This window comes from Pelophylax lessonae, assembly GCF_965119305.1.
Source record: "Pelophylax lessonae genome assembly, chromosome: 1".
NCBI lineage: Eukaryota > Metazoa > Chordata > Amphibia > Anura > Ranidae > Pelophylax > Pelophylax lessonae.
In genome coordinates, this window is record NC_138768.1 from 139936819 (window position 1) to 139950680 (window position 13862).

General features: G+C 43.7%; 1 protein-coding gene across 1 annotated transcript in view; it reads right to left on the reverse strand.

Annotated features, from left to right (window-relative positions):
* Positions 1-4766: 4766 nt before the first annotated feature.
* LOC309555216 (baculoviral IAP repeat-containing protein 1-like) overlaps positions 4767-13862 on the reverse strand; it is a 58617-nt gene continuing 49521 nt past the window's right edge. The window contains exons 8-10 of the mRNA XM_082257095.1: positions 11780-11866; positions 9975-10139; positions 4767-5221 (exon numbers count right to left, since the gene is read on the reverse strand). Coding sequence (XP_082113221.1) covers positions 4860-5221; positions 9975-10139; positions 11780-11866 — 614 coding nt within the window. The 3' untranslated portion in view covers positions 4767-4859. The remainder of the gene's footprint in view (positions 5222-9974; positions 10140-11779; positions 11867-13862) is intronic.

The window sequence follows — 13862 nt, forward strand, 5'->3', positions numbered from 1 at the left end:
AGAGCTGTAGTGCCTTCAGAGGAGATGCCCAGCCCCCCTAAAGTGATATTAAAGTGTTTTTTTTTTTTCTTTAAAAATAATAAACGTTCTACTTACCTGCTCTGTGCAGTGGTTTTTCACAGAGCAGCTCCGATCCTCTTTTTGGGTCTCTCGCCGGCGCTCCTGGCCCTTCCCTCCTGCCGAGTGTCCCCATAGCAAGCTGCTTGCACCCAAGCCAAGCTGCTGCTCTGTGTCCATTTAGACACTGAGCCATGGTTTTGCCTTGCCCCCTCTCGGTCATGGTCTCACTGACTTTGACAGCAGTGGGAGCCAATGGCGCTTGCTGCTGTGTGTTGGCCATTAAGGCGGGAGAGTCCCGGACAGACGATACACTCATGCAACATCGCTGGATCAAGATAATTAAGTATTAGGCCCCTTTCACACAGGCGGACCGTTCAGATCCGCCTGTCAGTTTTTTTGGCGGATCTGAACGGTCCCCAGATGCATTCCTATGGGGCATCGGATGTCAGCGGAGACATGTCTGCTGACATCCGACCCGATCCGTCAAATCTTTTCAAGGGGTTAGTTCTGTGTATACTGAGTAGACTGTTCTACAGCAGCCTCTCTCAACCAGTGTGCCGCCAGAGGTCCTCAGGTGTGCCCCAGGTTCATGGGAGAGAAGGGCTGTCAGATGAGCCCGATCCCCTGCCGAACTGTACATCGGCACTGTGAGGGAGCTCCATCAGCCTCAGCAAAGTGAAAGTAAAGGGAGGGGGGAGTGTGTTGTGCTCTCTGCGTTCCCCTACAGTGCAGTACCTGGCTGAATGAGGAAAGGTACTGTGCTAAAACATTTTAAAAGGGCTTTATACGTGTGTTGATTTTAATCCTGATCGTACCTGCAGAAATGCAGGGAAAGAGTCGCTGAACTTTTTTTTTTTTTTTAAATTGCGTTGCACCAAAAGCATCTCACATTTGCCAATGTGTGGGCTACTATTAAGAATTAATGGAACCCCTTAGCATCAGAGCATTTGTCTTTGTGTCAGGAACGAACGTGATTTTGCTTGAGTTCCGTGACATACAGTAACGTAAACCAAGCCTTGGGACAGTGGTGCTTCAAGACTGAAAACACTCTTCAAGGGCACCCTAACTGGAAAAAGGTTGAGAAATTATATTCTAGAACAGTGATGGCAAACCTTGGCACGCCAGATATTTTTGGAACTACATTTCCCATGATGCTCAACTACACTGCAGAGTGCATGTGCATCATGGAAAATGTAGTTCCAAAACATCTAGGGTGCCAAGGTTCGCCATCATTTTCCTAGAGTATACTGGGTTCCCTTCGCAAAGCAGTATTTTCCGCTTTCAAATTTGTGGTAAAATAGCGCATAGCGTTTTTCAAAACCTTTTTTGCAATTCATAAAAAAAAAGCTACCAAATACAGCATGATGTATTTCTCTCATGAAACTACATGGTATCTCCTGTGATATCCAGTGGGATGGATACAGTGGAGAAGAACTTGAACCCGTCCGTTTTATTTTCTTCTAAAAAAAGAGGTAATAAAGTACTTAGTCAGCCACCATTGTGCAAGTTCTCCCACTTAAAAAGATGAGAGAGGGGCCTGTAATTTTCATCATAGGTACACTTCAACTATGAGAGACAGAATGGGGGGGGGGGTGAAGAATCCAGGAAATCACATTGTAGAATTTCTAATGAATTAAATTCTTCGATAAAATAAGTATTTGGTCATCAACAAACATGCAAGATTTCTGGCTCTTAGACCTGTAACTTCTTTAAGAGGCTCCTCTCCTCCCCTCGTTACCTGTATTAATGGCACCTGTTTGAAATTGTTATCAGTATAAAAGACACCTGTTCAAAACCTCAAACAGTCCCACTCAAAACTCCACTATGGCTAAGACCAAAGAGCTGCCGAAGGACACCAGAAACAAAATTGTAGACCTTCATCATCAGGCTGGGAAGGCTGACTCTGCAATGGGCAAGCAGCTTGGTGTGACTAAATCAACTGTGGGAGCAATTATTAGAAAATGGAACAAGACTACTGATAATCTCCCTCGATCTGGGGCTCCACGCAAGATCTCGCCCCGTGGGGGTCAAAATGATCACATGAGCACTGAGCAAAAATCCCAGAACCACACGGGGGGACCTAGTGAATGACCTGCAGAGAGCTGGGACCGAAGTAACAAATGCTACCATGAGTACACCCTACGCTGCCAGGGACTCAAATCCTGTGTCCCTCTGCTTAAGCCAGTACATGTCTGGGCCTGTCTGAAGTTTGCTAGAGAGCATTTGGAGAATGTCATATGGTCAGATGAAACCAAAGTAGAACTTTTTGGTAAAAAATCAACTCGTGTGTGGAGGGGTAAGAATGCTGAGTTGCAGCCAAAGAACACCATACCTACTGTGAAGCATGGGGGTGGAAACATCATGCTTTGGGGCTGGTTTTCTGCAAAGGGACCAGGACGACTGATCCGTGCGAAGGAAAGAATGAATGGGTCCATGTATCGTGAGATTTTGAATGAAAACCTCCTTCCATCAGCAAGGGCATTAAAGATGAAATGTGGCTTGGTCTTTCAGCATGACAATGATCCCAAACACACCGCCCAGGCAATGGAGTGGCTTCGTAAGAAGCATTTCAAGGTCTTGGAGTGGCCTAGCCAGTCTCCAGATCTCAAACCCATAGAAAACCTTTGGAGGGAGTTGAAAATCTGTCTTGCCCAGCGACAGCCCAAAAGCATCACTGCTCTAGAGGAGATCTGCATGGAGGAATGGGCCAAAATACCAACAACAGTGTGTGAAAACCTTGTGAAGACTTACAGAAAACGTTTGACCTCTGTCATTGCCAACAAAGGGTATATAACAAAAGTATTGAGATGAACTTTTGTTATTGAACAAATACTTATTTTCCACCATAATTTGCAAATAAATTCTTTAAAAATCAGACAAGGTGATTTTCTGGATTTTTTTTTCTCATTTTGTCTCTCATAGTTGAAGTATACTTATGATGAAAATTACAGGCTTCTCTCATCTGTTTGAGTGGGAGAACTTGCAAAATTGGTGGCTGACTAAATACTTTTTTTGCCCAACTGTATATAGGCGTTTTTTTATTGATGATATCATTATCATGGAAGGAAGTGAAAAAGAGTTGGAAGATCATATAGCCAAATTAAATGATAATTATTATTTATTATACAGGATTTATATAGCGTCGACAGTTTGCACAGCGCTTTACAATATGAGGGAAGGCAATACAATTCAATACAGGAGGATTTAGAGATCTGAATAGCAGGTTTACTGGCACTGTCAGCAAGCTGAGTATTCAGTTTTTGGATCTAGAGATAACCATAGAATACAACAAAATAGTCACGAAAACACATTTTGAAAGTACTGTTAGAAGCTCATATATATCTATCAATAGTTGTCATCACAAACTGATATATATCATAGTTTGTAGCAGAATTCCCAGCCATTGTGCTGGATGTGGGTCTGCCAGGGTTACCGCTAGCAACAACAGCACATTTAAGCATGTTCTCCAAGTGTAAGCACTGAGACAAGAAACAGTCTGGCATCTTTGGTTTTTGTATTTATTTTGAAACTTGGATGGGAGAAGGGAATGAGTGGGATACTTCTCTGGCTCGACTATACACAATAGATTGGGACTCTGAGAAAAATGCCTCTTGACGCTGAGTTAACGCTGGCTGAATGCCGGTCAACGCCCGTTGGTGCGAGTGAACTCTATCTTGCGGTCTATGGACTTGAACTGACTTCTGACACTTCCTTGTGACCCAAAAGTCCTTTGTACTGCTCCCTTTAGCCTTCCTGGCTGAGGTAGCTACATGTAAACAATGCTGCAACTCTTAACTCTTCAGGGCCCAAACACTGGCACCCTCTTTCTCTTCAGGGTCTAAACACTGGCACCCCCATTCTATAACTTCTGCACAGGCTAACTGGCTCTTGGATCCCTCTGACCTCCTGGAGTGGTCTCCTGTCCTAGGCAGACTCCGGGGCAGTTTACAGTACTCACGATTCTGCTTTCCTGGAAACTCCGGCCCAACAGCTCTGCACGGTCCTCAGCACACTGGATCCCTCTCTGCAGCTCAGCTCAACCTTCTGTCCTCTAGGCCGCCAAGGATACCTTTCCTCACACCAACAGGAGGAGAGACAGCCGTCACCCTCCTCCCGGGACTCTGCTTCCCGCCAAAGATATCCTGTCATGTGCTCCCCACAAATTATGCATTGCTGCAGAATCTGGCCTCTGGGATGGATACAAGCCCTGGCATGCTATTGGTTAGGTTTCCTCCACTGTCCAGTGAGAGCCCTCACTGGATACAGTGGGGAGACTCCCCAACTCAACAGTAACACCTGAGAACACGTGACAGCCTAGCTGAACAACTGGACCCTGCTGATAAGCAGACAAGGTCTCCCCTATAGGTTACCTAGCACCTACCTAGGAGGGTGCTACAGACTCTATAACTTTTATACAGGCTAAAAAATATATACTGATTTGGGGTTACTTTAACCAAAGAAATGTAGCAGACTACATTTTGGCCTACATTTTTTAAGAAAGACTATTTGTTTGCAAAATTTTATAACAGAAACTAAGAAACGTTTTTTTCCCCAAATGTTGGTATTGTTTCTTTTGTATAGCAAAAAATAAAAAACCCAGTGGTGCTAAAAATTATTTTTCATGACTGCGCAATTGCCAATAAAAGTAGCATTGTGCTGAATAGAAAAAATGTCCTGGTCATGAAGGGGATAAAACCATCCAGTGATCAAGAGGTTCAAAAAACAGAATATACTTGCTATTGTATTTAGAAAAATGTTTTTAGCCTTGATTTCAGTTTTAGTTCTGTCTTTTCACGTGCCTAATCCTGAATATTTGGAGCAAATGGAAAGGGTACCTGCCAAATAACTTCTAAACTTTTGGACTGAGGGTGCTTCTCTTTCATGTTGTTAAACATATTGAGATCATCTTTATCCAGAAGCCACCCCAACATCCATATTGTCGTCAAGCTATGCAGTCTAGACGCAAACCGTACAAAGGCAGTAACAGTGGTAGCATGACACTTCATAGCCCAATTTATTCTAGCCAGGTTCAGGATGTTTAATTCCGGCATGTCTTCAGCTGTTTCAAAAAATGTTCCCCATCCAGATTCCGACACATTGTAACAAGAATGAAGCTCAAGACGGCAAAGCTTTTTCAAACAGCCTTTCTTTGCAATATTTCCTGTAAAAGTCAAAGTTAGAGATTAGATAAAAGATAAAAATGTTATCACTCTAAAAAATAAACCTAGCAGGTCATCGTAATTTTTTGCTTTGACAAAATTCTTGAGGAATTTCAGAGCTTTCCTAAACTGAATGGGGGATATAAGCACTTGTGTGTCTTCTAGCACTGTCTCATGATCTGCCCCAACTAGATTTTAAGGATAAGTTCACCTTTCTGAACATGTTACTTGTTACAGGTTACACCTGTATTTAACATGTTCAGCATCCACCACCTCACCCCAAATCCCCCCCTTCCCTGTGACAGGGTGGGGGACCATTTCCCTGCATCTGCTGTTACAATTTGAAAACAGCTGCCCACTCTGCACTTTTTTACCTATATTTCATTTTTTTTTTTTTTTTTTTAAAGATGAACTTAGCCTTTATTCATAAATAAGTGGATCTATACAAAGCTCATATATATATATATTTGTTTAGTTTATAATCAATCAGTTAATAAATAAATTATTAATTATTATTAACAATTAATAAATAAAAATGAAAGCGTGCCAAAAAAAGCAAAAATAAATCAATATTGTGACAGTACAGTTCCCTATCATGGGGTATGTCGCCCAGGATTTTTAACCCGGCAGGTTGAGAGCCTCCAGGATTATTGTTTAGTTTGGAGGAAACTGTGTTTTCAGTTTTCTCTGCAGTTTGTAAAGTCCAGTTGGGCACCTGGAGCCTGGAGATTTTGCAGCGATCTGGGTGGGAGGAAATCTACAGTCCTGGGACCAAGTTTGGGAGTAGCCAGGACACTGATTGTTCAGGTGGGTCCTGGGCTAATAGTAGAGTCAGGACCAGGCTTCCAAGGAGTCCTGGTGTGCAAGGGAGAAGCCTGCATGTCTGCACAAGACAGTCTGTCAGAGCAGACAGAGGGCCAAAGCCTGTAGGCAGTAGCAACAAGAAAGCTGGAAAAGGGAGTGCCAGCAGAGGCACGGAGTGTGTAAGAAACTGGGACACTGTAACAGGGTCAAGGGGACCAAGGCTAAAGCCTGAGCAGCAGTGCTTACCAGAGAGCCAGGTGACTTGGTGTGACGGTACTCACTGTCACTGGGAGTGAAAAACAGATACTTAATGGTTTGGCTTGCTTCAAGTGGGACAGTAATATTTGTCAGCCATGTATCTCGAGAAATACGTGAGGACTATTCCTGTTTGATTCTGAACATGTTCATTGAAAGAGCTAATCACATTGGCTTCTGTTCCATGTCCTTCAATGTCCAAGACAGGCTTTCCCTATTGTTTGTGTATTGAGATAATGTGTATTGTATTGCAGGATCTTGAGGAAAGAAAGCCTGCTAGTTATTTGGCTCAGGTTGATTGAATCATTGCCCTCTGTTAGTTGATGAGTGGAAATAGTATACTGTGTGTGTTGGTTGTTCTTTAGATGTGTTAATTCTATTTCTGTATACAACTTCATCTGCATATGATAATGTAATCAGGCAACCTCTGACCTGTGTGTGGTAATCTGATAGGGGGGGGGGGGTCCATGTTGTATATAAATTCTGTGTGACTGTTCAGTAAAGAGAGATTTCCAGTACAAGCTAAGTTGTTGGCTAGCTTAGTATGGTGGCGACTAGGATTTGATATCTATGTTCATAACTGCAAGGAAGCCGCATCCTTCCATCAGAAGTGCACAAGTACAGTGTGGGTTGCGGTTCCGTTACACTTGGTATTTTTCATTCGTAATTACATTATTTCTGAGAAGTTGAAACCCCTGCGTGGAAATTCTGGATAGACATTTTCTTTCTAAAATAAAATTGGGCCAAAAAGCCCTTAAAACTGCATATCTGGCATGGCTCAGCTCACTGGTAAGCTCTACACTTAAGCTAAATAACCCCCAACTTTACAAGTGGTGCTAGTGGTGGTAAAACGAGCAGAACTGAAGATCCTCACATATACCAGTGAGCTATTGCTAAAAGATGGAACTGTATAGGTCGTGGCAAGTGGCTTTAGGAGGAGCTGGTGTGAACAAGAGCAAGGTTGGCAAACTCAATGTCATCATGGGCCACATCAGCAGTATCTGGGCTAGTTGTATCCGGGGTGTGCTACAGTATCTCACAAAAGTGAGTACACCCCTCACATTTTTGTAAATATTTTGTTATATCTTTTTATGTGACAACACTGAAGAAATTACACTTTGCTACAATGTAAAGTAGTGAGTGTACAGCTTGTAGAACAGTGTAAATTTGCTGTCCCCTCAAAATAACTCAACACACAGCCAATAATGTCTAAATTGCTGGCAACAAAAGTGAGTACACCCCTAAGTGAAAATGTCCAAATTGGGCCCAGTTAGCCATTTTCCTTCTCCGGTGTCATGTGACTCGTTAGTGTTACAAGGTCTCAGGTGTGAATGGGGAGCAGGTGTGTTAAATTTGATGTTATCGCTCTCACTCTCTCATACTGGTTTCTGGAAGTTCAAAATGACTCCTCATGGCAAAAACTCTCTGGGGATCTGGAAAAAAGAACTGTTGCTCTACATAAAGATGGCCTAGGCTAAAAGAAGATTGTCAAGACCCTGAAACTGAGCTTCAGCATGGTGGCCAAGACCATACAGCGGTTTAACAGGACAGGTTCCACTCAGAACAGGCCTCGCCATGGTCGACCAAAGAAATCGAGTGCACGCGTTTAACGTCATATCCAGAGGTTGTCTTTGGGAAGTAGACGTATGAGTGCTGCCAGCATTGCTGCAGAGGTAGAAGAGGTGGGGGGTCAGCCTGTCAGTGCTCGGACCATACGCTGCACACTGCATCTAATTAGTCTGCATGGCTGTCATTCCAGAAGGATGCCTCTTCTAAAGATGATGCACAAGAAAGCCCGCCAACAGTTTGCTGAAGAGTAGCAGACTAAGGACACTGATTACTGGAACCGTGTCCTGTGGTCTGATGAGACCAAGAAAACTTAACATAACAAGCGTGTGTGGAAGCAACCAGGTGAGGAGTACAAAGACAAGTGTGTCTTGCCTATAGTCAAGCATGGTTGTGGGAGTGTGATGGTCTGGGGCTGCACGAGTGCTGCCGGCACTAAGGAGTTATAGTTAGTTGAGGGAACCATGAATGCCAACATGTACTGTGACATACTGAAGCAGAGCATGATCCCCTCCCTTCGGAGACTGGGCCGCAGGGCAATATTCCAAATTGATAACGACCCCAAACACACCTTCAAGATGACCACTGCCACAAAAGAAGCTGAGGGTAAAGGTGATGGACTGGCCCAGCATGTCTCCAGACCTAAACCCTATTGAGCATCTGTGGGGTATCCTCAAAACAGAAGGTGGAGGAGCGCAAGGTCTCTATCATCCACCAGATCCGTGATGTCATCATGGAGGAGTGGAAGAAGACTCCAGTGGCAACCTTTGAAGCTCTGGTGAACTCCATGCCCAAGAGGGTTAAGGCAGTACTGGAAAATAATGGTGGCCACACAAAATATTAACACTTTGGGCCCAATTTGGACATTTTAACTTAGCCGTGTACTCACTTTTGTTGTCAGCGGTTTATACATTAATGGCTGTGTGTGGAGTTATTTTGAGGGGACAGCAAATTTACACTGTTACACAAGCTGTACACTCACAACTTTTCATTGTAGCGAATTGTAATTTCTTCAGTGTTGTCACGTGAAAACATATAATAAAATATTTACAAAAATTTGAGGGGTGCACTCACTTTTGTGAGATACTGTATGTACAGAGTGCTGGGTTCAGGAGTGTGTTACATACAGAGTGCAGGGTTAAGAGGTGCGCTATGTACAGAGTGCAGTTCCAGGGTTTCCCTATGCACAGAGTGCAAATTTCAGGGGTGCAGGGTCTAGGAGTGTGTTATGTACAAATTGCGGAGTTCAGGGGTGTGCTATGTACAGAGTGCAGGGTTCAGGGGTGTGTTATGTACAGAGTGCAGGGTTTAGAGGTGTGCTATGTACAGAGTGCAGGGTTCATGGGAGTGCTATGTACAGAGTGCAGGGTTTAGGGGTGCGCTATACACAGTGTGCAACCCCAACTCCAACCACAGCCCCCTTTCCCCCAAAGCTTCCCTATCCCTCTCTATCCTACCTGGATGGGCCCTAGTACCTCCCTGTGTAGAAGGCTCTAGCTTGCCTTGCAGGGAGATTGTTCCCCCTCTCAGATTCTGGACATCTGTCCCCACCATGAATGCATACAGGGATCAGTTGGATCTGGAAGCCGCTGAGAGCAAAGCTTTACCTTGTAAATACAGAAGGCTTCTGTGTTTAGAAGTGACACCAGGAAGCAGGAGGAGAGAGTGAGAGCCAGATGTGGCAGAATTTACACCACATTCCAGCCACAAAACTGGGTATGAGGGCCACATGACAAGGCCTGGCAGGCCGGATTCAGCCCATGGGCCTTGTTTTTGACCTACTGTATGTGAACTAGAGCAAATGATGGTCAGAAACAGTGGACATTCTGCAGGCTTGGCTGGAAACTGGAAACATGCTGCAAAAGACATGAGCGACTAGGGATATGTTACATGAGGCTAATAGGAACTACTGATATTACCCCTTCACAAAGCAATGCTCACACTCCCAATCCGACTCCAAACTTGTGGGGTTCAAGGGCTGCACAACAAGTAACAAAGGGCCACATGTGGCCATGGGACTACAGATTGGACAGAAGCACTGTCAAAACCTCCTATACCTGGCTGTGCACCAATTGTGTGCATCTTCTGACAGCTACACATACAGTATATGCCCAAAAAACAGGAACTCACCTAAGAGTGCAATGCTGTCATCATCTAAAATCTCCTTCATGGTGAGTAACTGGAGGTTAGGCATTTTCTGAAATTGTTCAATAATTAATTTAGCAGCATGACCCATTCCTTGTCCTACTGGTAACCACAGCTTCTCCAGGTGAATAAGAGAGCCCAAAGCAATGGCTGTGAGGGAATATATATTTCATTTTAGAGGGCTTTACGATGCAGTATGGATTCCACATATTTTTGCAAATGTTGTGTAACTAAAAATTTTTTTTCTTAATGCAAATTAATAGACAGAGTAATTGGTTTTATTTATTTTTTCTTTGCTAGCTAGCTTTTTTTTGTTTTTTTTCTGTGCCTATTGATTTTTTTACCTTTCTGGAAGATTCTCACACCCTATAATTTCTTGTTCTGGTGTCACAGGAACATAAAATGAAGAGCAATCTCCCCACTGTGAACACTTGACAAAAAACTTGACAGGTTCTGACCCCTACCCACTCAACTCCAGCCACACTTTTGGCTGGAGTTGATCTTTAAGCTCCTATTCACACCGGTGTGGCTTTGAAATCGAGCTGCTTCACAGACCCCTAACCATTTCACCTTTGAGACAGAGAAATGAATTGAAGACACAGATTCTTTAATTCCTTTCTCTGTAATCTCGTTTGCACAGAAAATTAATGAACAGAACACAGAGGCTCCTTTTCATTCATAAACCGAAGCATAGTAAACCGAGTTTACTATGCTCTGTTATGAATGGACACATGAGCGATCAGAAGCGATTGCTCACCGTGTCCAATTCAGAAAAGGAAAGGGCTGGTAAATTACATATTTATTGGTCCCTTCCAACACTCTCCATCTGCCTGTTTGCCTGCAGCAGCTGGCGGGAGAGGGAATCTGGCAGAGGGATGAGGGGGGGCCCGGGCACCCAGGGGGAATTAGATGTGGGCAGCGCAGGGAGAGGAATTCATGCATCGGGACGGGAGAACAATCATAGAACAATGCACTGTGTCTCTCCTTCCAGCAGCTGAAAGCCGACGGCAGGGAGAGGGAAAGAAACTGGCTTTCAGCTGCTGAGGGGAGACACAGACACAGTGCATTGTTTTGTAATTGTCCTCTCTTCCCGCCGCACTGATCCCCCTGCTGTCCCGGCCCCCCTGTGTGAGTGACCTGTAGAAGTAGGTGGGTATTTATCTTCTCTGCACAGTCTTGCAAAGCAACGCTGTTGCTGGCAAGTTGTTGCTAGCGTCAGGATCATAAGTGTAAATGGGTGCTAGAAACCAAGGGGTGTCTTATATAATTTATACCCCTGAATAAGCACTTATGCTAAAGTCTATTCAAACTCTCCTAATTTGTAATTGTAATGCAGTCAGAGTTCGAAGACCTGAAGGATGGGTTAAAAACCCTGTGCTGGCAGCGCATAGGAGAGTCAGACCTCGACTCATCTTAAACAAGCTCTCCTGCAATCCAACATGTCTCAATGAACAAAGTCAAATCAACATCGCTCTCACTCCCTGAGCACAGGGAGCGGATTAGAGCAATATTCAGGTGGAGTGTCCGAGAGCTGGCTGCTGCTTGTGTGTGAGAGGGAAGTCTGACTTTTCTAGTGCTGCCAGACAGGGATTTTTAACTCTGACTGCAACACTTAGAAAATAAGAAAGGAAAAAGGGGTAAAATGTATTACTGTATATAAAACCTACTTGCATTACAGTAAAACATTAAGAGGGTTCAGTTGAAAGGTTTCTAATAAAGAACCTAAAAATTATATGGGGCACACATATAAAAAATTAAAAACAACAAATGGAAAAAAATGCATACTTTACCGAAACGTTCGGAAATATCGGCTCCATAAATGATGTGCCGGTCCAGATTCAGAACTTTTAAAGATGTAAAATTATTTAATCCTTCAGCTGTTAAGAGGTCAAGGAAAACATAAATAAAGCATAAATAAGGGGATACATTTTGGAATTTGAAATGAGGAACATATGCACTAGGCTCTTGTGCCTCCATCCAGGGCAAGCATTTTCGACTACACAGGCGAAGGTGCATTTTGGTCCCCCCCCCCATTCTTCCTCCCACTTCTCCCCCTCTATATGGCATACACTTTATTTGTGCTCCATTAAGCTATAGTGGTTCTGGTGGTTAGAATGTGTGTTTAACTTAAAGAAAAAAAAAAAGAGGGGTGGTCAGAGATTGCATACATGGCACACGGGACAGTCTGAGATTGCATGCATGGCACACAGAACAGTCAGAGATTGCATGCATGGTACACAGAATGGTCAGAGATTGTATTAATGGCACATGGGACTGCATACATGGCACAAGGCATGATCAGAGACTGCATAGATGGCACACGGGATGATCAGAGACTGCATATATGGCATAAGGGATGATCAGAGATTGCATACATGGCAAAAGGGCAGGACTGGTACAATAATATACACGGCTTGATTGCCTCACCTTCCACAGACATAAGAAAGAGAAATCTTTATCTCTGACTGTTCTCTACCACACCACTGCTAATCGTGTTCCTCCTGGGCCTTCTGCTGGTCTTGGCCCCTCGCCCTCGTCTCACTTTGCTCCAGGCTCCTCCCAGGGCTCCCCCTCTTCTCACACGCTCTGTGTGCTGCTGTAATGGAGGCATTGTGTTCCTCTCTCCTACCACCCAGGTGGGAGGATTTTTTTTTCATGATCCAGGCAGCGATCCTCATCTCCAGGGCTGAAGAGGTGGGGGTGGTCTTTGATTGTATTGCAGTCTCGCTCTGTGCTGCAGCTGGCAGAGGAGGAATGCAGTAGGCAAGGCAGCGACTGTAGTAAGGAGATGTAGTGCGGTGAAGTAAACAGCACCTGGCCGGGGCTGCGCTGCACCGCCTCCTGTCAGTGTACTGAGCTGGGCTGGGTACAGGTGCTGGCCGCCGGGGCCAGCATAAGCAACTCTTGGGGAACCCCTGGCTTTGACGCCGCCCTCTCCTGGGGCCCTTAGGAGGTCGCCTTGGCTGCCTTATGCTGGCGCTGGCCCTGGCTCCATCCCTATAATTAATTGAAGAAGAAGAGGAAGGACTTTAAATGAGGTGCAGGGCATACAGTTGGTATGCAGAGAATACATTTGATAATTCATATATATATATATATACATACACACACAATTAGGAACACAACACAGTACAGTACAAAGAATAGTAATATTGAGAGCAGATTATTATTAAAAAGCCTAATCAACAGATTGTAAAAACAGATAATTCATTAATACAGTATTTCATCCATGTGGTAAAACATATTCATATTAATTGGGCTAAATCGCACCACACTAAAACATATGGGTATAAGGTTAAGAGCTGATTTGTGATAGATCTCAATAAACAAAAATAGTGTAAGTTCATGGTTGACAAAATTCATATATACTGTAGGTCAAACATAGAAACGCATAGTTGTAAAAATGTAATATTTGCAATATTGTAATAGTTGCAGCTCTGCAAGAACTCCACTCTCCAGTTTTACTAAATAACATCTCATGTGAATATCTAAGTGCCTTTTTACAGCAAATTCCTGGACGATACACCCTTTTGCATCTGCTCCTGAGGAAGTGGAGCGAAATCCACGAAACGCGTCAAACCTTTTAGATGCAATTCTTTATTACCATTATGCATTTCTATGTTTGACCTATATATGATCTGTCAACCATGAACTTATACGTTTTAGTGTGGTGTGATTTTGCCAAGTTAGTATGAATATGTTTTGCCACATAGATGAAATGCTGTAATCATGAATTAACTGTCATGAATTACAATCTATTGATGAGGCTTTTTAATAACCTGCTCTCAACATCACTATTCTTTATACTGTACTGTGTTGTGCGTCTACTTGTGTATATACAGTATATGAATTTTCTAATGTATTCCTACCTCC